General features: G+C 38.9%; 1 protein-coding gene across 1 annotated transcript in view; it reads right to left on the bottom strand.

Annotated features, from left to right (window-relative positions):
* Syt10 (synaptotagmin 10) overlaps positions 1 to 24,692 on the bottom strand; it is a 65,326-nt gene that overhangs the window by 24,580 nt on the left and 16,054 nt on the right. Inside the window, exon 3 of the mRNA XM_028869230.2 lies at positions 10,560 to 11,127. Within this exon, the coding sequence (XP_028725063.1) occupies positions 10,560 to 11,127 (568 nt within the window). The remainder of the gene's footprint in view (positions 1 to 10,559; positions 11,128 to 24,692) is intronic.

Here is a 24,692-nt window from a genome sequence, read left to right as displayed (position 1 = left end):
ATTACAGCTGCTGCACCAGATGACAGCACATTCCTCACTTGAGTGTGTTACTCTGCCTCATGTACAAAGTGACTGGGAAAGCTGCCAGCTTTGAGTGGGGCCTGGAACAGGAGAAGGCTCTTTGAAAGTTCCAGGCTGCTGTGCAGGCTGCTTTACCACTTGGACCACATGATCCAGCAGACCCAATGTACTTGAGGTGGCAGTGGCAGCTAGGGATGCTGTCTGGAGCCTTTGGCAGGCTCCTCTAGGTGAGTCAGAGGAGATATTTGGGTTTTGGAGCAAGACTCTACTGTCATCTGCAAGCAACAATTCTCCCTTTGAGAGACAGCTCTTGTCCCGCTATTGGGTTTTAGTTGAAACTGAATGTTTGACAATAGGTCATCAAGGTGCCATGAGGCCATCAAGAGCTGTGAGTCATAATCTGGGTACTATCTGACCTACCATACCATAAAGTAGGACACACACAACAGTCATCTATTAGCAATTGGAAGTGGTATATATGTGATCAGGCCTGGGGAGGTCCTAAAGAGACAACCAAGTTACAAGAAGAAGTTGCCCAAATGCTTTCTATGGTTTCTACTCCTGTTACAATGCTGTCTGCTTCCAAGCATGCATCTGTAGTCTCATGGGTTATTTCATATGATCAGTTGACTGGGGAAGACAAGACTAGGGCATGGTTTACCAATGGTTCTGCACATTATATAGGCGCCACCCAGAAGTGGACAGCTACAGCATTATAACCCCTTTCTGGGACAAGCCTGAAAGATACTATCAAAGGAAAATCTTCACAGTGGGCAGAACTTAAGGCAGTACACATGGTATTACATTTTGTCTGGAAGAACTGGTCAGATGTGTGATAGTTCACTTACTGATTACCTGTAGCCAAAGGATTGGCTGAATGGTCAGGGACTTGGAAAGGCTGTGATTGGAAAATTGGTGAGAAAGACATCTGGGGAAGAAGTATATGGATAGATTTCCTCAAATGAGTGAAGAATATGAAGATTCTTGTGTCTCATGTAAATGCTCATCAAAAGGTGACTTCAACTGAGGAGGAATTCAATAATCAAGTAGAAAGGATGGCCAGTTCTGTGGACAGTCAGCCTATCTCCCTGGCCATCCCTGTCATTGCTTAATGGCCCCATGAACAAAGTGACCATGGTGGCAGGAATGGAGGTTATGCATGGACTTGACCACATGGACTGCCACTCACCAAGCTGGCATGGCTACCACTGCTGCTGAGTGTCAGAGAGGTTAACAGCAGAGACCAACACTGAGACTCGAATATGACACCCTTCCCCAGGGTGACCGCTCAGTGACTGGGTGGCAGGTTGACTACACTGGACCCCTTCTTCTGTGGAAAGGACAATGATTTGTCCTCATTGGAGTAGATACTCATTCTGGTTATAGATTTGCCTTTCCTGCATGTAATGCTTCTGCCAAAACTACCATTTGTGGACTTACAGAATATCTTATCCACTGTCACGGTATTCCACACAGTATTGCTTCTGATCAAAGAATTGACTTCACTGTCAAAGATGTGTGACAGTGAGTGTACCATGATCACAGTATCCACTGGTAATATCATGCTCCCCATCATCCCGAAGTAGATGACCTGATATAACAATAGAGTGGCCTTTTGAAGATATAATTACAGGGTCAATTAGGTAGCAGAAGCCTGGGTAGGGACCAGGGTTATCTAGAAGGTGGTATATGCTTTAAATCAGCATCCAATCCAATATATGGTATGGTTTTTTCCATAGTTGGGATCCATGGGCACAGAAATCAAGGGGTGGAAAAGGAAAGAGTTCCACTCACTATCACCCCTAGTGACCTATTAGAAAACTTTTTGCTTCTTGTTCCCACAGCCATAAGTTATTCTGGCCTATATCAGGGAGCACTCCTACCAGGAGACACAACGAACATTGAACTAGAAGCTTGGACTTCTCCCTAACTACTTGGTGCTTCTGGCGCCTTTAAACCAATAGGCCAATAAGGGAATAACAGTGTTAGGAGGGGTGAATGATTCAGATTACTGAGGGGACACTGCTTCTCCACAATGGAGGTAAGAAAGATTATGTGTGGGGTGTGTGAGACCCTCAGGTGTTTCTTGGAGCTACCATGTCTTGTGATTAAAATCAACGAGGAACTACAATGACCCAATCCAGGCAACCATTGTTGTAATAGTTGGATCATAACCTGTAAAGTACTCTAATAAATCATGTTGTGGAATATTAGTTTAAGATGTGCTATATTTGTTTATGCTGTAGAATATTTTTTTAGTGATGCAAAGATGTATTGCATTCTTTTATGTTGTATTTGTTTAACTCTGTAAAACTGTGTTGCTTTGCTTGTCTAAAACACCTGATTGGTCTAATGAAGAGCAGAATGGCCAATAGGTAGGCAGAGGAAGGATAGGTGGGGCTGCCAGGCAGAGAGAATAAATAAGAGGAGAAATCTAGGCTTGAGAGAAGAAGAGTGTGGAGTAAAAAAAGGAGAGAGGATTCCAGGGGTCAGCCATCCAGCTATACAACTAGCCACAGAGTGAGAAGTAAAGAAAGAAATATAGTATAGAAAAAAGTAAAAGTCCAGAAGCAAAAGGTAGATGGGATAATTTAAGTTAAGAAAAACTGCCTAGAAATAAGCCAAGCTAAGGCTGGGCATTCATAAGTAAGAATAAGTCTCCATATATTTATTTAGGAGCTCAATGGCAGGTCCCCCCAAAAGTAAAAAAAAAGCCAACTAAAAAAATCCCCCCATATATATATATACACACACACATACACATTCTACCAGCTGTCTCTCTAGGCAACCATGACTAATACAAATATATCTGAAAAATAAATGATAAAAATTATAAAACCTGAATCATCTAAATAGTTTAATGAATAAACAATCACATGTCTAACTGATCATGTTCTTTTCTTTCATCACACAATCTATTAATTTTTCTACTTACTGGCTGGTGAATTTCATCATTCAGTGATTCATCTCATGGTTTCAAAAACAATATAATCTGGCTAACTGTCATTGACAGGTAAACATAGACATGAAACTGTTGAATTGGTCAAAGCACCCAGTGGTGTACTCAGAAAGCAAAACACACAATGAATGTGCAGCTTCTAGAGGCTCTGAGTCACCATAGCGAAGCTCATGTCTTATGTCACAGAGTTCTACCTAAATGCCTACACTCCATATGCTGAGGCATTTTAAGGGCAAATGAAGGAATGCAGTAGTAAAAATGATGTGGTGCATATGCATAGCAATGCCACACAAGTTGAATCTCCCAAGAAAGGGTGTTTTTCATTCAAGAAGCATAGATATGAATGGATAAAATGCACAGTTATCAGTTATCTAGGAGATCATCATGGCTACAGTCACGAGAGTTGAATCTAATGAGGGTGAACAGCCATATGGCCTCAGGCAGAGTTCCACAACATAGATGACCTAAGGCAAACCTGTGTATGCAGCTGTGATGTTCTGAGCTGTCCTGGGCACTAACTGAGCACCGTGCCCCGGCGCTCCTATGTTGTTTTAGCCCACCACTGTAAGCAGGAGGAGTTCCAATTACTGTCTCATAGTGCTGTGGCTTTTAAAGCCCCATTTAAGCCCTACCATGTGGTGTACAGTAAATAACCCTGAGTCAAGTTGAAAGGGCTTTAAACATTCAGTGTAAATACAGGAAACGTACATTACAGTTCTTTTCCCCCGAGAAGGCCACAACTTCTTGTTAAAATACTTATTTATTGTTACTTTAGATAAAATTCTAACAAGAATGTTTATCTGCCATGTCAATCTACAACAGGTGAAAACTCACTTGAAATCTAAGGAGACAATTAATAGTAGAAATAAAAATAGTTGTAAAGAAATGAAGTACTTATAAAGACACAATGTAGATAAAAAGAAGCAAATGTTCTAAAAATAACAACAATCTAGAGTCATTCTGGATCTGGTAATGAAGAAGGGGAAATAGCCCTAAATACACAGCAGTTTATGTTCTTAACATTTTATTAGAAGCGTAAACAAAAATTAATACTAACTGATGACCTGTGTCATCAAGATAAGGAAGTGCATTTTGTGTATTCTATTTAGGTAGAGAATTATGCGCTACTGTTGCAATTACTGTTCTCTGAAGTGCTTAAAATAGGCAGACTTCTGAGGGATGCCTGAAAATTTGCTCATGTTGTGTTACTCTCTGCAATATTATGGTAAGAGTTCCCCTTCTTAGAAATTTACAAACTCTTGTATCTCTGGGAAAACAACTATTTGAAAACTTACCGGAAAGTCTAATACTTGGTATTCCATAACTTTTCTTCTAAAGAGTATCTTTAACCAATTTAATCCATGCACACACTAACTTAGTTAGGTGTTTACTGGGACAGTACTCTAAGAACATAGTTGGGAAGTGAAGAGTATGAAGGAAGGCAACAATGATGCAGATTTGTGCACTTGATTTCTTTGTCTTGGCTACACCATCATTTTATACGGGTGTAATGAATTAAAGTGATGAGACGTCACAAAGAGTAAAAATGATAATGTGTGTGTGTGTGTGTGTGTGTGTGTGTATTGTGATAAGTATTCAAAAATAAGCATGAGTAGTATACATGGGAAAAAGAGATGTCATGATATTCATTGAAGCTTAGGATAGGCAGCTGATGGCTTCTAAGGAAGCCAGAAACCAGAGGTGTTAGTGAGCTGGAAGAGCAGGAGCTTGGCAAAGTGGAAAGGATTCAAGTCCTGAGTCAGAAATGATGGAGATGAAACTGTAAATCTTCAGGATGATTGAGACTGGCCAATCACAATGTGTGCTTGCTACCCGAGGATAAGGACCTGCACCTAAAACATCTGTGCAAAAGTTTGGTGGGGCAGTACACCACTGTAATCCCAGTTTTAGGGAAATAAAGACACGGGCATCTCTAGAGCTCACTGGCCAGACAGTCTTCTTAAACTGTTGAGCTCTAGCTTTTTAGTGAGTGACACTGTCTCAAAAATACCATGGAGAATGATCGGAGAGGATACCTGCCTCAACCTGTGGCCTTTCATGCATGCTAACACATATGCACGTCCATCCACACACGTATGGATATGTACACAGATATTAAGAAAAATTGTACATCTTCCATGTATTAATTCCCAAACAAAGCAAAAAACTTGATCTCCTTAAACTTGAGTTTAGTTGGAAGTAAAACGGGAATAATTTTTACCTTACAAGGTCAAGCAAGCACTTTATGTAGACAGATACAATAACAATAGCAATACTATTTGCAATACGTCTTTATCTTTTTTGACCTAGGTTTGGAGGAAAAAGAGAGAAGAGGGAAATTAAGTGAAACAGGGATGGGGGTTGTTGGCTGAGAAAAAGTCTCTGAATTCAAGGATATATTAGGAAGTAGACTAATGAAGACTTATTGAAAAAAAACTTCAAAAAGCCACTGGTTGCTATGGTTACAGCAGTCATCACTTCTCCTTAGCACCCTAAATGTAGCCTGCCTTCCACATTTCCTTGAGGGTAAGAAAACAAATGGTTTTCTGTAGTAGACTGCTAAAAGCAAGATGTGTTTGTTACTAAGTAGATCAAGTGAGCGCCTTCATCAAATTACTAGTCCTTTGTCCACGTTCAAGGAAACGTATTTATAGTGAAAATCAGAATGGCGTACTGCATTCAAAGAACGATAAAATTCTTATTATGTTTTTATTAACACACCTCATGGAATTTAATCTTGAGCAATCTACCTACCCTTACTTGGCCTCTCTCTGTCCTTGGTATAAAATGAAGGTGTTCAGTGAGGTGAAATAATTTATTTTCAAGCTCAGTGTTTATAATTGCAAGCACTAGTTAAAAACAAGGCCCACGGAAGCACGTTCAAGAATGTCTGAACCTGGGTTGGAGAGATGGCTCAGCAGGTTAGAGAAGTGGTTACTCTTCCAGAGGATCAGGGTTCAATTCCCATCACCCACCAGTATCTCACAATCACCCGCAATGCCAGTATCAAAAGATTTCACACCCCGTTCTGACCACCCACAGATACCTGGCATGCACAGACATACATGCAGGCATAAAAAAAAATCCGTACATATAAATACATCAAAATAAAAACAGTAATCTCAGAGCAACAGTCTCAAACTTGTTTGCTATAGCAGATGGAGAGTCAGAAAAGCCTGCAAAGGATCAATTGGCATTAATAGCTCAAATTTAAGAGAAGAAAATGTGGTCACAAAACATAGATATTGCTTCAATTGCTAGAAAATGTGCCTGATGAGGAAGGCAGTAATCCTCAAATCAGTCAGCATTTAGGTTCATTTAAGTGGAAATGAATGAGGAAAACCTTAAAGGTTAAATGGATGTACATGTTATTTAGATTGCGTGTATAGTTAGGATGTCTGGAAGGAATAAGGACATTCTAAGGAGACCAGGTGTTCCTCCTCATTCTAACAATCTGGACTATTGAAACAAGGTACCCAAGGGCTTGGGGTTTGTCTCCAAAAAATCTCACGCTGGGAAAAAGGAAAGGTTGAATCCTCGTGCCTTCCAGAGAGAGGAAGTTCACCTTCTGAAAGGAGATGCCACACGTTAACAACAACTTTTAAGATTGCCTGGCAGGGGAGACAGATTGGGTCAATGTTGGGCAGAACCAAGACTACATAGTGATGCATCTGTCTCTTCCTTCATTTTAAAATTTAACCTCATGTCAGAACCCTGAAGATGGACTTGGCCAAGGGAGGGGAGGAGTGGAGTGATGGTGTCACTGGATGTTTTTATCCCTTTCCCCAGTGTGACCACCTTGAGTCTGCCTTTACTGCTTTTTTACTATAGCCTGTCTGCTTGGTTGGTTTACTAAGTATAGCTGGCTGAATATGGCTTACTGGGGTCATCCAGTTACGGGCTCTGACCTTCAACAACTCCAGTAACACTGGGTTCTGCTAAAATCCTCAAAGGGATGGGGTGTGCATCTTCTAGAGATCTTACAATACAAAGTCCAAACTTCATATCAGGACATACACAGGTCTCTGAAAGTTTGGCTTATTATTATTATCATTATGAATTCCTTATTTTTCTCTCACAACCCCCAAACTCTGATTCCAACCGTATCAAATACCTTATCAGTCTTTAAAGATTTGTTCATCCATCACCATGCTCACAATTATTGAGAACACCCCCAAACACCTGGCACTTGGCTAGACATGGGGACACTAGTGAGCAAGATAAATGCTGTCTCCCAAGGTTCTTACAGCTGATTCTGAACAAGTATCTTGACCTTTCAAAATGTCACACAATTAATTAGGGGACAACACAGAATAAAAACACAGGTCTTTATCATCTTAAAGCATCTTAGGGGCTTGGGGATTTAAATAATAGAACGAAGATTAAAAAAAAACAACCTATCTAATTCATGCCAATGTTTCTAATTTTTAAAGGAAGGTGGCAAATAATCTGAGGAGAAGTAAAGTAGATTGCAGCGGTGAAAGCCTCCACAGAGGCTCTGGGATGGTAGGATGGACAAGGACCAGGCCGTGCAGCAAGCGTTTCCAGGACAATGTCTTTCAATGCAATTGGACATTGATAACACTAGCTGTATTTTAAATGGCCTGTCCTCTGAAGCTCCTAATGAACTTGGATTTTCTGGGGTTTGGTGGTGTTTGCTTGTTTTCCTGGTGTGTGAGACAGGGTCTCAGTCTGTTCTCTCTGTAGCGAAGGTTGCCCTCGGACTTCTCATCCTTCTGCTTTTATTTCTCAGCTGGGATTACAGGTGCGTGCCCCTACACTCAGTTATGCTGGAAATTAAATTTCAGGCTTTGCATACAAAGCAAACAACCAGCCAACTGAACTTTATCTCAACTTTAATTTTCTCTGCTGTCAAGATGAGTTCCAATTTTCACAGCTAATACAAATTAGTGGGAGGAAGGAGATTTTGCTAACCCACAGCCTGTGCCTGTAATGCTGTCTACTGGTCTCCCGGTTAAGCAATGAGACCAGCACCCCAGTCACCAACCTTTCACCACCAAGGAAACCAGAATGTGGTCATTTTGAAAATTGTATCAGTGAGTATATCATCTCATAGTTAAAGTCTAGAAGAAAATTCATTAATAGCAAAATTTAAAAAATGGCATCATTGGATATGATTTAAAAATGGATCTTGTGATAGATCGAGTACAACTGAAAGCAAAATGAAGAATATAGCACCAGAAATGAGAAAAATCCATTTAAAAAGATTTAAGTACTCAAAAAAATTAATAAATAAACGATAAAATGTATTTATTTATATTCAACTGGAAGATCAGTGGGAGCATTCAGTACTCCAAATGGCTGGCCCTAGGAACAAGATACTCCTTTTAACTTTTCAAGCCAAGGTCGACTCTTCTACATAATACTTGGAAAATACTGAGTTAGAAAATGAATGTTAAGAAGTTGTGATGATGTACTGTGTAGCCTAATAACAGAGAACAGAACAAGCCACTAGATTAAACATAGAGGCCAGGCAGTGGTGACACACACCTTTAATCCCAGCACTTGAGATCTCACACCTTTCATCCCAGTATGTGGGACAGTCACATGCCTTCAACCCCAACAGTAGGAAGTAAGTAACATGGTGGGTGGAGAAAGGCGTATAAGGTATGAGGAGACAGGAACTAAAGCTTTTTGGCTGAGGAAGCTCATTCGGCTAGAGGCCTATCAGCTGAGGGCTTTTCAGTTGAGGAGTTGGTGAGGTAAGAGGTGGTAGCTGTGGCCTGTTCCTTTGTCTCTCTTATCTTTCAACATTTACCCCAATATCCGGTTCTGGATTTTTTATTAAAAGACCATTTAGCAATTCATGTTACATCTGGTGCCCATTATTATTTTAGACAAAAAAGGGGAAATGTGGTGATATATTGTGTATCAAATAAAGGTTGCCTGAAGATCAGAGGACAGAACAAGCCACTAGATTAAACATAGAAGCCAGGCAGTAGTGGTACACGCCTTTAATCCTAACACTCAGGAGGCAGAGATCTGTCTGGATCTCTGTGAGTTCAAAGTCACCCTGGACTACATGAGATTGACTCAGTCTAGGAGAGAAACAGAGCCAGGCAGTGGTGGCACACACCGCTAATTCCAGTACTTGGGAATCACATGCCTTTAATCCTAGCACTAGAGAGGTTGAGACAGGAAGTGATATGGTGGGTGGAGAAAGGTATATAGGCGTGAGGAGACAGGAACTAAAAGGCTTTTTGGTAGAAGCATCCCTTTCAGCTGGAGAGTTTTTCAGGCTGAGGAGTTGGTGAGGTAAGACATGGCTGTGACTTGTTTCTTTGTCTCTCTGATCTTTCAGCATCTACCCCAAGATCTATCTGGCTCTGGGTTTTTTAATTCAAAGACCATTTAGCAATTTGTGTTACAAGAAGTAATAAATATATGAAGGCAATCTGATGGTAAAAAGTAAAATGGTTGACTTTAAAATTAATAAATCAAAACAAGTTAATAATCTAACCTGAAAGCAATTCTCTAATTCCTCTTCTGTAATTCTGGGGCAGACACACGGCCTTACAAAAGTGAACTGAAAAAAACTCACTTTTTTAAACAAAATTTATGCTTCATTGAAGTGTGTAACAAGAAAATGGTTAAGTAAATGGATAACATAGTTAGATATCATATATTATGTGGCCAATGATATTGTTCAGCAGGTAAAGGCCCTTGCAGTGCAAGCCTGGGAATCTAAATTTAATCCATGGGAATCCATGTAAGGGTAGAAAAGGACCAACTAACTCCACAGATGGGTCCTCTGACCTCCTCAATAAGTGCATGCCATGGTAAGTGTACCCACACATACTGCACACACACACACACACACACACAGCACATAGTTTAAAACTTTAAAATGATAGAGATCATACACTGAAACAAATTAGCATGGAACAAAATCAGTGTGAAAATAAAAATTCAGAGTAATCACAATTATTTCAGTGTATCCAGAGCAGAAACAGGAAAGTAATACCCCAAACATTTACATAAGTGGTAGCGTTGTGGATTACTTTATTTCTATTGTGTTTTTACTGCTTTCAAAATTTTCTGTACTAGAGTTGATATCATTTTGTATTGGAAAATACATGTCGTAAAAAATAATTCTAACATGGGGAATTATCTTTTGATCCTTTAGCATCCCATAGTACTGTAACCATGTGCATTCCATGGAAGCTTCTGTAGCCATGGGTTGTTTCAGATCAAACCATGTGACACATCAGTGTACATCTCAGGTTTGGCCTGTGAAACAAAGTCAATTTAGATAATGAAATTCAGCATCAATTATGGAGAAACTGGTATTGGGAACAGGTTACACGTAAGTATTTTGTGAAACAAAAGTCTTACAATTTGGAGTAATGTGTAAAAACTGCTTTGCTTTTACACCTGCTAATGTTCCCTATGCCGTGTTAGGTTCACATGTTATATTGCTGTGGGATCAAATACCACCTTGGCAGGAACTTGGGGTTCAAGTTCTACAGCTTTATAGAGTTTACTCCAATAATGTGGGGAATGATTGGTCTTAAATAACAGCAGAGGTCAAAGAGAAGTTGGTGGATTTATTGCTTACCGTGGTAGCACAGTGGATATCTTTCCATACTGTGGCTTCCCTGGAGAGATCAGAGACTTCGAATAAGTTATCAAGAATCACTTCCCCAATCATGTCGTGTCTGGAAAATCTGTCAAAATCATATATGCTAAAGTGTAGTTTCCGGTTGCTTAGCTGATCGTAGGCCACTGGAAACTGAAATATCTCATCAAACAGAGGGTTTAGTGTCTTCCTGTGGACACGCGTCTGGAATTTCTTTTTCCTGTCTGGAAGAAGATACATCTTCACGTAAGGATCGGAAGTTCCTGTAAAATCTTTAGCTGGGAGATCTAAAGCTTTGATAATATTAACAACTAGGAGTTCGTTTTCATAATCATACTGGAGCGTAAAGTTAAGTTTCCCACAGGTTTTCACATCGTCTTTTCTGTTGCCCTCGGAGTCAACTGATTTCTGCTTATAGAGCTCTGGCTTTATCCTCCCAATGCTGGTCCTTGTTTCTCCTCTTTGTAAAACAGGCTCAGTGCCCATGCTAAAGTCAACACTGGAGACGTTCATTTGTCTTGGCAGGTGTCTCCTGAAGGAATTGTGGCTGTACACACACATACACACATACACAAAATCATTTTGGTTAGTCATTTCTGATGGTAGTTATCTATACACCCTCCCCACCAGCCAGGATCAGAAAAAAATGTTATTGTCCACGTGTAGGATTATTAGACCTGTGACTATATCAACAGTGTCCCACACTCAAATGCTGCTAGGAGCTACTTTGAAAAGCCAGAGTGATAATAGTCAAAGAAAAAGAAATCTAAAATTTGATAAATAATTGAAACACATAGATATACATTTTAGGGAGTTTCCACCTTTTTTCACTCATAAACACATCATTAAATGCCATTGTGAAGAAACAGCATTCTCAACAATGTTCTATTCCACAAACATCATGCATATCTTCATTCATCACTCCCATCTAGACTGGAGAAAGTTATCCACTTGGTCATCTTCTTCACATCTGGATATTTTAAATTTCACGTTTTAGCAACTCCACTACTAAAACAAAACCCTATAAAAACATATTCTTACATGCCAGTTATTTCTCATCTTTAAGATAACTAGATGAATATTTACTTTTAAAATTTATAGAGTTGTGGCAACCCAAGTGAACATATCTCCCTTGTTTAACTTGGAGTGGGTCTCAAAACTTTAAGGACAAAATAAGAATTAACAATTTTAATGGGGCAAAAATAAGTCTTAAAAATTCCAACTGAATATATCATACTCACTATTATCCCTACACATTTCCAAATATTAAATATACTAATCTTGTGAGTGTCATGTACATATAACTTGAATTGAGATCCATTTCCCTTATACATCCTTTGTGATTTCTGTCTAGTATGAGCTAGGCCAGTCCGTGAGCCTCTTGCAGGCTTCATTCCAGGTCTTTTTCTCTTCAATCTAGCCATCAAAAAATTACAGTTTTGGATTATAATTCCTAGTTGAGTTGGAAAGTTCTGCAGATATGTCCCGGCTATATAAGATTCTACCCCCATGTCTCTAAAGCTCCAAGATTTCAAAACAGATGTCCCAATAACCTTCAAACTCAAGCAAATTCATGATTTCCTCCCTTTTGCTGCCACAGCAAATTCCTCTCCTACAGTCTCTAGCAGCACTAAATAATGTGTTGTATTAAGTAACCATAAACATACTGAAAAAAATATTCATATATACCTTATATAACATTTTCACTTAAACATTATATATAACATACTTATATACACTAAACTTCAAAGCTTACTTGCTGGAAATATCTTAAGGTATAATTTTAGAGGTTTTGTTTTCACTTATTTAAATAGCTATCTGAAATTGGAATGGCATATGGATGCTGAATTTATAAGCCAAATCATAATGATTCCATGGCGTAAAAAAATTCTAAGTATATTATTAAATATGTTTATATATTCAAAATATATTTAAAACAGCAACATAAATATTGTAACAATTTATGCTATTATATAATAATAATGACTAAATTGAAATTTGACCATAATTGAAAGGTTATTATTATTATTATTTTTGGTTTTCTGAGGAATTAATATTTTTATACAAAGAAATATACTATAAATCTCAGGTCAGACTAAAAACTTATCTATTAAACTATAGTTAATTTAAAAATCAAAACTCCAGTTTCTGTAACTGAACATATAAACATATATATGAAAATATTTACTAAGACTTGACTGTAAATCCTGAAGCAATCTGTCTCCTTAGACCTATTCCATTATAATTCATTAGATATTCCATGTAATGAATATTGACCCTAAACTTATCCCCAAATAAAAGGTCAGAAGCCTGCATTATATTCAGAGTAAGGCCAGAGAGAATTTATGAGACAGCAGGAAAATTTTCCCATAGGCTCCATTGTTGTTATGAAGCGTTGAAGTGGCCCACTATAATCCAATTTGCAAATCAAGTCAGAGTGCTAATCACTACTTAATGGGGCAACCCTTAGCTTCTTGAGAACAATATTCCTATTAAAATCACTTTCACTGGTCCAACAATTTTGATTTGTACGAACAGAACCTGAAAGATGTTAATTACTGAATATTATCAGCTTATTTCATAATTTCAAAGACTTTCTAATATAATAATTTAATTCTCTGTGCTCTCAAAACTTGGAATTTTCTTCTTTATACCTCTGAATGTGATGTGCATGGTTGTAAATTACCGATGGGACTCACTCCTACAGGGTCCTTTCTAATGGGATAAAAACCGTAGTGTCACTTTCGTTCAAGGAGCATTGTCCTAACTGCAGGGTGAATGGTGCCCATTTCAAGTCAGTTCAGTGAGTAGGTTAACAAGAGCACTCATTGCTACAGTGTTGAACTAGCACCATTGACAACACACAGCTTTCCTCTCTTCCCCCTTTTCTCCTTTTGAATGGCAGTGATTAGCAAAATTTCAAAGAATGAAAATGTGAACCATTGCACCTCTTACCCCTCAAACTTCTGGAGGCCGGTATGAGCACTCTGGGAGAAGTGCTGGATTGGAAAGGACTACTCTGTGTGTGTGTGTGTGTGTGTGTGTGTGTGTGTGTGTATGTGTGTGTGTGTGTGTGTATGCATGTATGTATGTATGTATGTATGTATGTATGTATGTATGTATAAAGGCTAACTGCACAGGCCATTGAGTGTATGAATTTTTTTTTTAAACTTTATTGCTTGCTAGAAACCTAGCCTAGCCTTCTCATGTGGTTGCTGATGCTTTCTCTACATTTCTTATTCTACTGCATCTTGGTCTGGAATACTCCATAGCTCTTGTCCCCCAAGTTCAGAAATAAAATGCCACTTCGCTGACTTGTCAGCTGAGCACTTCTTCATGGTAATCACCTGTTCTTAGTCCCGTATTGCTAATCAAACCATTCCCTTGAAACTACACTATTTTAGTCTCCTGGTTCCATATCACTTTGGACACTTCTGTTCTAATTGTCACCATATGCTTGCTTCTTCCCAAAGTTTGATCTCTAAGTTCAATGATCTACTCCCCTACAGTGATATCTTATTTCTTAAACGCTATCAAGCAAATAGTTAGATTCTGTCTTGTCATTAACTGGAAACTATTCCACAGCTCCAACTTTGAGCATACTTCTAATCAATATTTCCTACCTTTCCATGTTCTTTTGATACTGAAGAATTAACATCAAGAAAAGAGAATGAATGATGCAGAGTCAGAGAGGAGCATTTTTAAATGTTATGAAGGCGAAGAAGACATAGCAACAAGTGATGATCTGATAGGAGACCAAGGCATTGGTTGTTGTCTTAGGGAGGGTTCCCACTACTGTGATAAAACACCATGACCAAAAGCAACATGGAGAGGAAAGGGTTTGTTTCATCTTACACTTCTCAGGAACAGTCTATTACTGACAGAATCCAGGGCAGGAATTCAAGGCAGGAACCTGGAGATGGGAAGGGAAGCAGAGCCATGGAGTAATGTTGCTTATTGGCTTTCTTCTTATGGCTTGTTCAGTTTGCTTTCTTATACAACCCAGGACCACCTTCCTGGGAGTTGCATCACACAAAAGTCCTGGACCCTCCCACATCAATCATTAATCAAGAAAATTTCTTACAGATTTGCTATAGGTCATCTGGATGGAGGCATTTGAAGGATTGAGGTTCCTCTTCCCTGATAACTCTAATTTGTGTCAAGTTGACAAAAACAAACAAACAAACAAACAACAAAAACCCCGTGACATTTGACTCTTTGAAACTTGGCACAAAAATACACCCCTATTCAATGATAAACATTTTTTTCTTGTTCAACTCTAATATCTGATATTAATACTAATATTACAATATCAAGCATAAATAACATTAGAAGTCACACAGTCTTTAAAAATTCAAACATTTTAAAAGTTCAGTCTCTTGAAAAGACCTGAAATCTCTCAATTGTGGGCTCCTGTAACATATAAAAACAAGTCACATATTTTTTTATTCCAAGAATGAAGACCTAGGGGTAATCACAGTTAAACCAAACCAAAACTCATAGGTCTAAACTGAACTACAAAACTCAAAGGAAAGGAAGTCTCACAGGTAGAATGAATCAAGCCAAGGATAGACTATCAGGACTCATAGAAAAAGTAGAAGATCTAGGCTGAATAAGCAAGGAATATGAAAAAAATTTAAGCACAGAAATAAACATAAGGAAAATGTAGGACTCCATAAAAATACCAACTCACTGAACGATAGGCATAGATGACAGAGAAGAAACTGAAGCCAATGACATAGAACATACCATCAACAAAATCATAGAAGAAATCTTCTCTAAACTAAGAAAAAACATACACTTACAGATAGAAGAAGCACACAAAACATTGAGTAGACAAGACCGGGAAAAAAAATCCTTGTGGCCAGGCGGTGGTGGCACATGTCTTTAATCCTGGCACTCAGGAGGCAGAGGCAGGCAGATTTCTGTGAGTTCGAGGCCAACTTGGGCTACAGAGTGAGTTCCAGGAAAGGCACAAAGTTACACAGAGAAACCCTGTCTCGAAAAACCAAAAAAAAAAAAAAAAAAAAAAAAGAAGAAGAAGAAAAGAAAGAAAGAAAATCCTTGTGGCCTATCATAGTTATAATACTAAGTATACAGAGCAAAAGAAACCTGTGTTGAAAGTGACAAAGAGAAAAAATGCAAGTCGCATATAAAGGAAAACTCATCAGAATAACAGAGGATTTCTCAATGGAAACTTTGAATGTAGGAAGAGCCTGGGCAGGGCATTAAGACCTGAAAGACCTTGATGGCCGAGCTTAACTAATATACTCAGCAAAATTACCTCTCATAGTAAAAGGAGAAAGGAAAACTTTCCATTATATTAACAGTTTGAAAACTATTTATATACAACAAGCCATGCCTAAAGATAGTACAGGAAGCAACATTTCGGGCTGAAAAGAGGAATGAGCATAATAGAGACCGTGGAAAGAAATACAAAGTCATAATTACTAAACCTTGAAGTTCCACTGAGAACACAAACAGTAACATCAAAAATCAACAGTATGATGACTTCAACTAACACACACACTTCAATAATAAATTTAAATATTAATGGTCTCAGTTCTCCTATCAAAAGACATAAGCCATATATTACACAGCCATAGTAATAAAACAATATGTTACTAGCATCGAAATGGACACATTAGACCAATGTAAAAAAATTGAAGACCCAAACATGAGTACAGATAACCTCAGCCACTCAATATTTGACAAAGATCCCAAAAACATAAGATGAAGAAAAGAATGCATCTTCAACAAATGGTTCTAGGAAAACTGGATGCTCACATGTAGAAGAATGAAATTAGACCCACATCTATCAACCTGCACAAAAACTAGCTGCAAATGGATCAGAGACTTAAATGTCAAGCCTGAGACACTGAAACTGCTAGATGATATCAGTGTAGGGAAGGATGTGATGAATAGGACCCCATTTGCCCAAGACATAAGGACAAAAATTAGCAAGTGGGACCTCATAAAACTAAAAAGCTTCTGCACAGCTAAAAAAAAAAAAAATCCCCCAATCAACCATGTGAAGAGGAAGTACACCCAACGAGAGAAAAATCTTCATCTCTTTGTCAGCTACACATTTGGTAGAGTATGGATATCTAGAATATACAAAGAACTAAAAAAAAAAAAAATCATACAACAAGTGACTCATTCAGAAAATGGGCCTGGGACCTGAATGGAAAGTTCTCAAAAGAAGAAAAAAGAACAATTAAGAAATATATAGAAAATGTTTTTTTTTTTCCCCCACTACCAATCAGGGGAATGAAAATCAAAACAACTCTGAGATTTAACTTTACCCCAGCCAGAATGATAAAGATCAACAGAAGAATTGACAAAGGGATACAGTGGTGGGGGGAGGGTGATGAAAACAACCTCTTTCACTGTTGGGAGGACTGCAAACTGGTCCAGCCACTCTGGAAATCAGTGTGGAGAATTCTTTTTTTTTAAAAAATAATTTATTTAACTTTATTTCATGTGCATTGGTGTGAAGGTGTCAGATCTCCTGGGACTGGAGTTACAGACAGTTGTGAGCTGCCGTGTGGGAGCTGGGAATTGAACCCCGGTTCTCTGGAAGACCAACTAGTGCTCCTAACCCCTAAGCCATCTGTCCAGCCCCCCAGTGTGGAGAATTCTTTAAAAAAAAAAAACCTAAAAATAAATCTGCCATGTGACCCAGCTTTAACCATTTGTTGGCATATATGTGAAGGATTAGATTTTCTATTTCACAGATGTTTGCCATGTTCGTTGATTCTCTCTCTATTCACAACACCTGGGAAATGGAAACAATCTAAATGTCCTTCAGCAGACAAATGGATAATGAAAATGTGGCACATGTACATTATGTAATACTATTCAGCCACACAGAAAATGAAACCATGAAATTTGCTGGTAGATGGACAGAACTAGAAAAGATCATATGGAGTGAGTTAACCCTCCCAGGAAGACAAACATTGCATGTTCTTCTCAGGTTCCTAGCTCCAGTTCCTCAGATGTGAGTACATATCCTGGAGTAACTACAAAAACCAGGAAAATCAAAAGGGACCATTGGCAGGGTGGAGGAGCAATAGAGAGAGGGAACTACCAGGGTACAAGTGATCTTAGGGGGAAATGGGGAGATCAGTGGAGCTCTACTTAGGGAGGAGGAAGGAGATAAACACAGAAGATGGAAGAGGGAAAAACAGAGTACTTACAATCAATATAAGCAAGTTGGTGCATCATACTGTAAGTTAAATTTTCCTATCTTGGCTGACAACGCTCCTTCCAAGAACTGAAGGCTGTCAAACAAAACCTCAACACCAGTCACAAGAAGACCCCTTTTGAGTCAGGGAGTAGTCCAAAAGACTCCCCAAACCTTATAGACTACTGTTATTGCCTTTGGCTGTTCCCTTGTGATGGAAGTTCTTATTGCTGAAGAATCCATGCACTTAAGACACAAGGCCCAGAAGCCTTGAGATGCATATGACCTGAAAGCCCACTTATTCTCTGAGGACTAGCTTTTATGGTACCAGAAGCTGCCTTGTAAGCTTCCAAAGGAGGGAATCAACTAGTACACCTACCCAGCTATGACACCTATGAACCACAACAATGACCAGCAGGATAACTCTGAAAGGTGCATTAGTGCCACCTTGGAGGCAGTCAACAGTCCTCCAAGACTGAAGACTCACTCAACAAGTGGGAAACTATGCCTGGTTCCGGAAACCTAGCTAATTTAGGACTAGTGAAGTCATAAATCTTAGAGATCCTACAACTGTATTAGTATGCCAGCAAAAATCACTAAAATTTATAAATATTTGTCCTTATACCCACAGACAGGTGCAGTTCTCATTCCTCATCAAGGAACTTCTCTTTGCAACAGAGGGAGACAGCTACAGAAAACCACAACCAACCAAAATGCATTGATGTGGGGCCCAATCCCAAATGATAAAACACTCCTGTACCTAAGGCTCAGGGAACACTGTGGAAGAGGAGGCAAAAAAGATGCTGAGATCAAGGAGTTTGCTGTGAACAGTGTCTCCTAGAAATGTCAGAAGCTGTACCAAGAAAGCCTCACCAACATGACTGCCTAAACATGAGCTGAACAAGAAAACAATAGACATGCCAAAAAACTACAGACAACTAATGAATGTTGAGAGCAAGAGAGATAGTCTTTCACAGGGAAGAGTACAACAAATAGTCAGCCCTGAAAAGATGTAACTTTACATAGACTGAGCAGGTTGTGTTTATAGGAATATATATGCATATAGACAATACATATATAACAACAATGAATGAAAATAGAGTCCATGAATTTAAAAGAGAGCAAGTAAAGGTATATAGGAGGACTTGGAGGGAGGAGGGGGTAGGGGTGAATGATGTAATTACATTAAAAACTCAAGGTAAAAAATATATCTTAAAAATTATCAATAACATGATTAATATAACAAATCTTAGATTCATTTTATATTACTTCTAGAACCTTCAAAAGTGTTCTGACCGAATGTATTTTGGCCTTAAATTTCTGTGTTCAGTGTGCCAGTTCAGGCTTTCCCTTTATGGCAACACTCTTTTGACTGTCATGAGCCCTGCTCTTGGGTGAGCTGAGCTAGGTTCTGAAGAACAGATGTAATCCTGAGCTGAGCTGACCTCCTATCTGCCACCTTTCTGTCCCTCCCCTCCCTTGACCTCTGGCACAACATCCCTGGCCTATTGGAATTACCTCTTTTTTTTCCTGTCTGCCATTCTTCAGTACTTTATTAGACTGTGGTGTTCATAATATCAAAAGTTACTATTCATCTTCCGATATTTTTAATTAAAAGCATGATGGGGCCATATGAATGGCCATTTACATAAATGATTTATGCTAGGGTCCTTGTGACGAAAACCATGAAACATTCTAGGACTCATCTGCATCATAAAGAAGCACCAGTCAACCTAAAATTAGCGTTAATTTTAATAGAAATTACTGTTTATTAGAGCCAGAAAACTAAAATAGATTCAAACCTGAAGAATCTGTTTTCTGGTTGTTGTGTTTGGTACAGCCTCAAGGCAGGAAGTTACCCTTGGGGCTGGAGAGATGGCTCAGAGGTTAAGAGCACCAACTGCTCTTCCAGAGGTCCTGAGTTCAATTCCCAGCACCCACATGGTGGCTCACAACCATCTGTAATGAGATCTGGCACCCTCTTCTGTGTACATAATAAACAAATAAATGTTTTAAAAAAAGAAGTTACTCCATTTGAGAAAAGCAGCAGGTGCACTCACCAACTACACCCCTTTTACAAGAGAGCTTGGGCACTGACTTCATGACCACATGACTCATGAACTTTCAGCTCAAGGAGACTGAACTTTGTTTTGCCTATTGTTCAGGGCAAACTTTGGTTCTTGATATCGTAGCTAGCTACATATTTTTCAAATGCTCCCTTTTATTATTATTATATCTCATTTTCTATTTCTTGCAATGACCTGGAATGAGTAATTTTAGTTTTTTTATTCTCTTTTGAAAGAAATTTAATTTATATAAAAAAAACCCTTAGAGTAAATAAAATTACACAGTACTTACAGTTTTACATAATTTTTCATTTTCCTTGTAACAAGGTACATTGAATTATTCTTTGTAAAATTGTGCATGGCCATTTCATGAATTGTTTTATAATCAGTCATAGCTAATTCTATCAGAACATGTAGTCAGAATTTATCTTATACATAGTTCCCCGCTTTTGTTCATGTTTGATTAGCTCTCTCGTGTTTTCTAATCATTTTGGTGGGTTGTAGTGGGTAGCTATTCCAGCTTTGATCTGGAAGTTCCAACCCCCATTGAGACTTTGGCAACTGTCACGCCTAGGAGGCGGGGCCAGGGGAGGCGCCTGGAGACCCGAGATCTGGATGGGCCAGCGCTCTCTCTGTGCCTGGACCCTAAATGGTGGAGGTGGACTGAGCAGAGCTCCAGAGAACACCGCTGGACTGCGATACACCTTCCCCAGACCCCGTGACCTACCTATCCCTTAATTTGTAGGTTATGCCATTGAATAAATATCCTTTTAACTACGTGGAGTGGCCTTAATAATTTCACCAATAGTGGGTCCTTAGAATCCTTGAACAGTGATGAACCTATGTGACTATTCATTTAATCTCTATACCATTAATGAATGAACAGAAAATTGGTTTTCATACTCATCCTGTGAGCACATTACCATTAACCTCCTTCTAATTTGAGCACAGTGTCCCCTCACCACCTGATGTCTCGCAGAATAAACTGAAATGAAGCAGTGATCTATCAATCAAAAACACCCCTTGACAATTGCCGTGTACTGACCTACACAGTGCTGGAAGACAGGAGGGTATGAAAGTAGGTTATACGTCCTTGTAGTTCGAGAATTTAGCATTTAGTTCTATGAGCTTAGTAGTGAGACACTATGCTAGATTATAATTTCCACTTTAAATGTCAGGGATAGCAGCTTATGTCTGGGAAGAAAAGTAGACTCATACATTTTCAGTAAAGATTTTAAAGTAAATAAAAAGATCATCATTTGCTCATCGAACAACATGAGCAAAAATAGACAGGGAGGCTAAGGTTTTCAGAAGACTTAGAAGAGGCACCCTTCCTAGTATGTAACCATTTGGGTGGGCAAGACAAGGTGATGGAATTTATGCTTTGACTCTCAAATTCACTACATTGTGCAGAGTTTCTGCAGTGCATTCTCTACTACGAAAAGCAGAATAGAAGTTAATACATATCAGGGAAATGCACAGAGCTATCCATGCAGAAACATCCAGAATTTAGGTAAAGTTAGATTATAAAATTTTGCAGTTTCAAGTTTCTGAGCACTCGAATGAGACAAATGATCACTAAATTATTACCCAAGTTTTGAAAAAAACTTCATGTTTCTTTCCTTTATGAATTTACTACATTAGTTTCAAAAGATACGTCATCCCTTAACAGTCTTCCCCATAAGCAGCTGCCCAGTTAATAATCCTGAAACAGAACTCTTGGAAACAAGTGATGTCTACTGAATATATATTTGAAAGAACAGCCTTTGAACATCTCAGCCATGATTTTAAGGCCTCATATACTCTGATTCCAGCTGACTCAATCATTTTTTTTTAAAAGCAGTACATTGTATCCTATGACTTCGTGTAAGTGTTTCCATCAGCAGTACAGTTAAGTCCCCACGGGAAATTTATGGACTCCTGTTTGCCTCTGAGCTTAATGACACTTCTTCCTGACTCCACTGGAAACAACCTCTCTGTTCCCTGAAGTTCACCTTCTCCACCACACAGGTGACATTTATAATTACTCAAGTTGAAGTTGATATTACACGATGTCAATTTCTTCACAGAGCCTCAGAGTCTTGGAGTGGATTGAGGACAGAACACATTTATTACATCCAGAAGTAAACACATAAGTGTTCTGCGTGAATGTAGGGCCAATCAGGAGGGGCATATGAGAATTTTGGTAACAAAGGAACATAAGTGAAGCTGAGTAGTTTGTCTGACAGCTGGAGGGGTCAAATGTCCAGGGATGTGAAAATGGGGATGAGAAACCGAAAAGTTTCCCAGTGTCCAGCAATGCTGCTAATTTCTAGACTTGTCAGACTGTTATTTCAATAGAGAAATGGATAACTGAGCCTTGAAAGAACATGATGTCATCTTGTCCGAACTAATAAGATGTGGAAATGAAAAATTAAAGTTAAGTTTATTTTTGACACGTGTGCATGGATATGCATGTAGCTTTGATTTTGCCATGTCGGGCAAAATTGGCATTTGAGCTAGACAATTTGATTTATTAAAAAGCAATCTTCAAGTCGTGTCCAAGGCGACTGCAGAATAAACCCTGCACTCTCCTCTTCTACATATAAAGGGAACACACAACATGATGAAGGGATCGATGGAGATGAGGAATTTTGAGAAGTATGAGGGATGAAATTTTCTACAAGGCATTCATCCCCATGCCAAGCATATTTGGAATCCTGACCCCAGTCACTCACAGTAGCCATACCCAATTTCAGACCCTTAATTAAGTGGAACAAGCAGGAAGATACTTTTCAACTCCAAACTGCTTGTCTTCAGCTGACTTGGTAACTCAGTTTTCTTTGTATAAAACCCACATTATGTTTAAAAATTGAAATGTTCCATCCATCTAGATAAGCCTGAATTACCAGTCCTGGAAGCTTTCATTATGTCAGGCAAAATATTTAATCTCCCTGTGCTTTGGATAATTCACAAATAATAGAGACCATTCCTAATACTTTCTGTAGGGGAGTGAAGGTACAGTGAGAAGGGTTTCCGTTTCTTCTCTCACAGCCTCCCATCTAGACAAGGACACTTCAAGAAGCAGGTCAAACAGCAACATTCAGACCAAATCACTGATTTGTGCAGTCTTTCTTCACTTAGAAAATACCAGATGTGGACAACCTATTTTTATGTTTTCTAAGACTGAGTGAAGAGAAGTTTTCTGACTTAATTGCTGCTTTTTTTCATATAGTTACTAAAAAATCTAAGATTAAATTATTTTTGTTGATTGCGAGATGCCATTTCATAGCCAAAGCTCAGCCTTCATATGTGTTTTCAGTATATAGTCTTTCATTCTCCCTTAACTAGGGATAATCAGATGGCCTCTTTATACTCAAAAGATAGTATTTTGGAGATACAATCTCATCTTTATGGTGTTTCCCAAAATAGAGCACCTGCCTTGTCTTCATCACCTGAACTTATGTGGGGTACATACTTCTCAACTCAAGTTGATGAATTCTGAACACCATGCTGCCATTTATTTATAACTGTTAGGACAGTGGTTCCTCTGATCCTATTTTATGTTCTCTGGTCTTTGTCAACTGTTGTCTTGGTTACCAGTGGCCAACTGAGGACTGGAAATACTGAATGGAAAATTCCAGAAGTAAACAATTCATAAATTTTAAAGTGAATACTGTACTGACTGGTGAGATGAATTATTGTTCACTTTGCTCTGTCTCCCAGGGGATGCGGCTCACTCTACTGCCCATCACATCCATGCCGTTCATGTAGCCTGCTTCTCAGTCACTAACATGTCATTTTGGTGGTCAGATACACTGCTGTATCTATGTACCACCATGCATACATTCAAGGTACTGTGATGTAAAAGTCCAACACTGTCACAATACCTGCATCATTCATTACCCTTTATTGCATCACGGAGGGAACATCATTCCATTTCAGGACAAGAAGAAAGCTATTATATAGATAATAAAATACAATACTTTGAGACAAGGGGGCCGAGTTCATACAGTTTTAATTATCGCCATTCTATTTCACTATTAACCACTGTTGTTATCGCTTTACTATAGGTGTGTACACACAGGAAAATACAGCATCTATAGAGCTCGGTGCTTTCAGGAATCCACTGGGGTCTCAGAACACATCCTTGGTGGACAGGGGGATCTGCTCCTTTTAAAAACTGCTTTGTGGTTTTCAAGAATAATAGCATAATAGTCAAGGAGGCATAGAGGATCATTTCATACACGTGCACAGTTTTAAATGACCATCAATGCCACTGGTTAAAAATGTTCTCAAAACAAGTAGCTAGCATCCGTGGCTTGATTATAAATTTTAACCAGCACAGGAGGCTAGCCTTGGGGACAGTTCTACCTGCTTTCCTTGTCCGAAGTTCCTTATCTCACTGGTCACAATTTCTTACTCATCTCTCCGAAACACATTTCAGAAAGAGATGCGTGCTGCATGGTATGCCTGTGACATTCAGGCTCCTGAAGAATTGCCTCGTATGAAGTTCCATCTACATGGGCTCAGATAAAGAATGCATTTTTATGTTTGCAGTTTAGGTGCTAATGAACTGCCGACTAAAAGCTATCCTTTGTTTTTTACTGCGAGTGGCTCGATAGTCCTTGTGTGTGTGTGTGTGTGTGTGTGTGTGTGTGTGTGTGTAGTGTGTACTCACGCTTCTGTGATACACATTTTCAATGGCTTTTTGTATACTTATTAGTGAACAAAATGAAATTGAAAATTTGCAGGTGGCAGCTGTGGGCTGAGGACCTCTCAAGGGCAAAAGTTAAATAACTAGTGTGCTGTGATGTCACTGAGATAGCTCCAAGTCCTTTCCAGATGCCACTCCATGTCTGCTTCTTTGCCTTTCATTTT

This window comes from Peromyscus leucopus, chromosome 20 (assembly GCF_004664715.2).
Source record: "Peromyscus leucopus breed LL Stock chromosome 20, UCI_PerLeu_2.1, whole genome shotgun sequence".
NCBI classification, from domain to species: domain Eukaryota; kingdom Metazoa; phylum Chordata; class Mammalia; order Rodentia; family Cricetidae; genus Peromyscus; species Peromyscus leucopus.
This window is presented reverse-complemented; position numbering and strand designations above follow the sequence as displayed.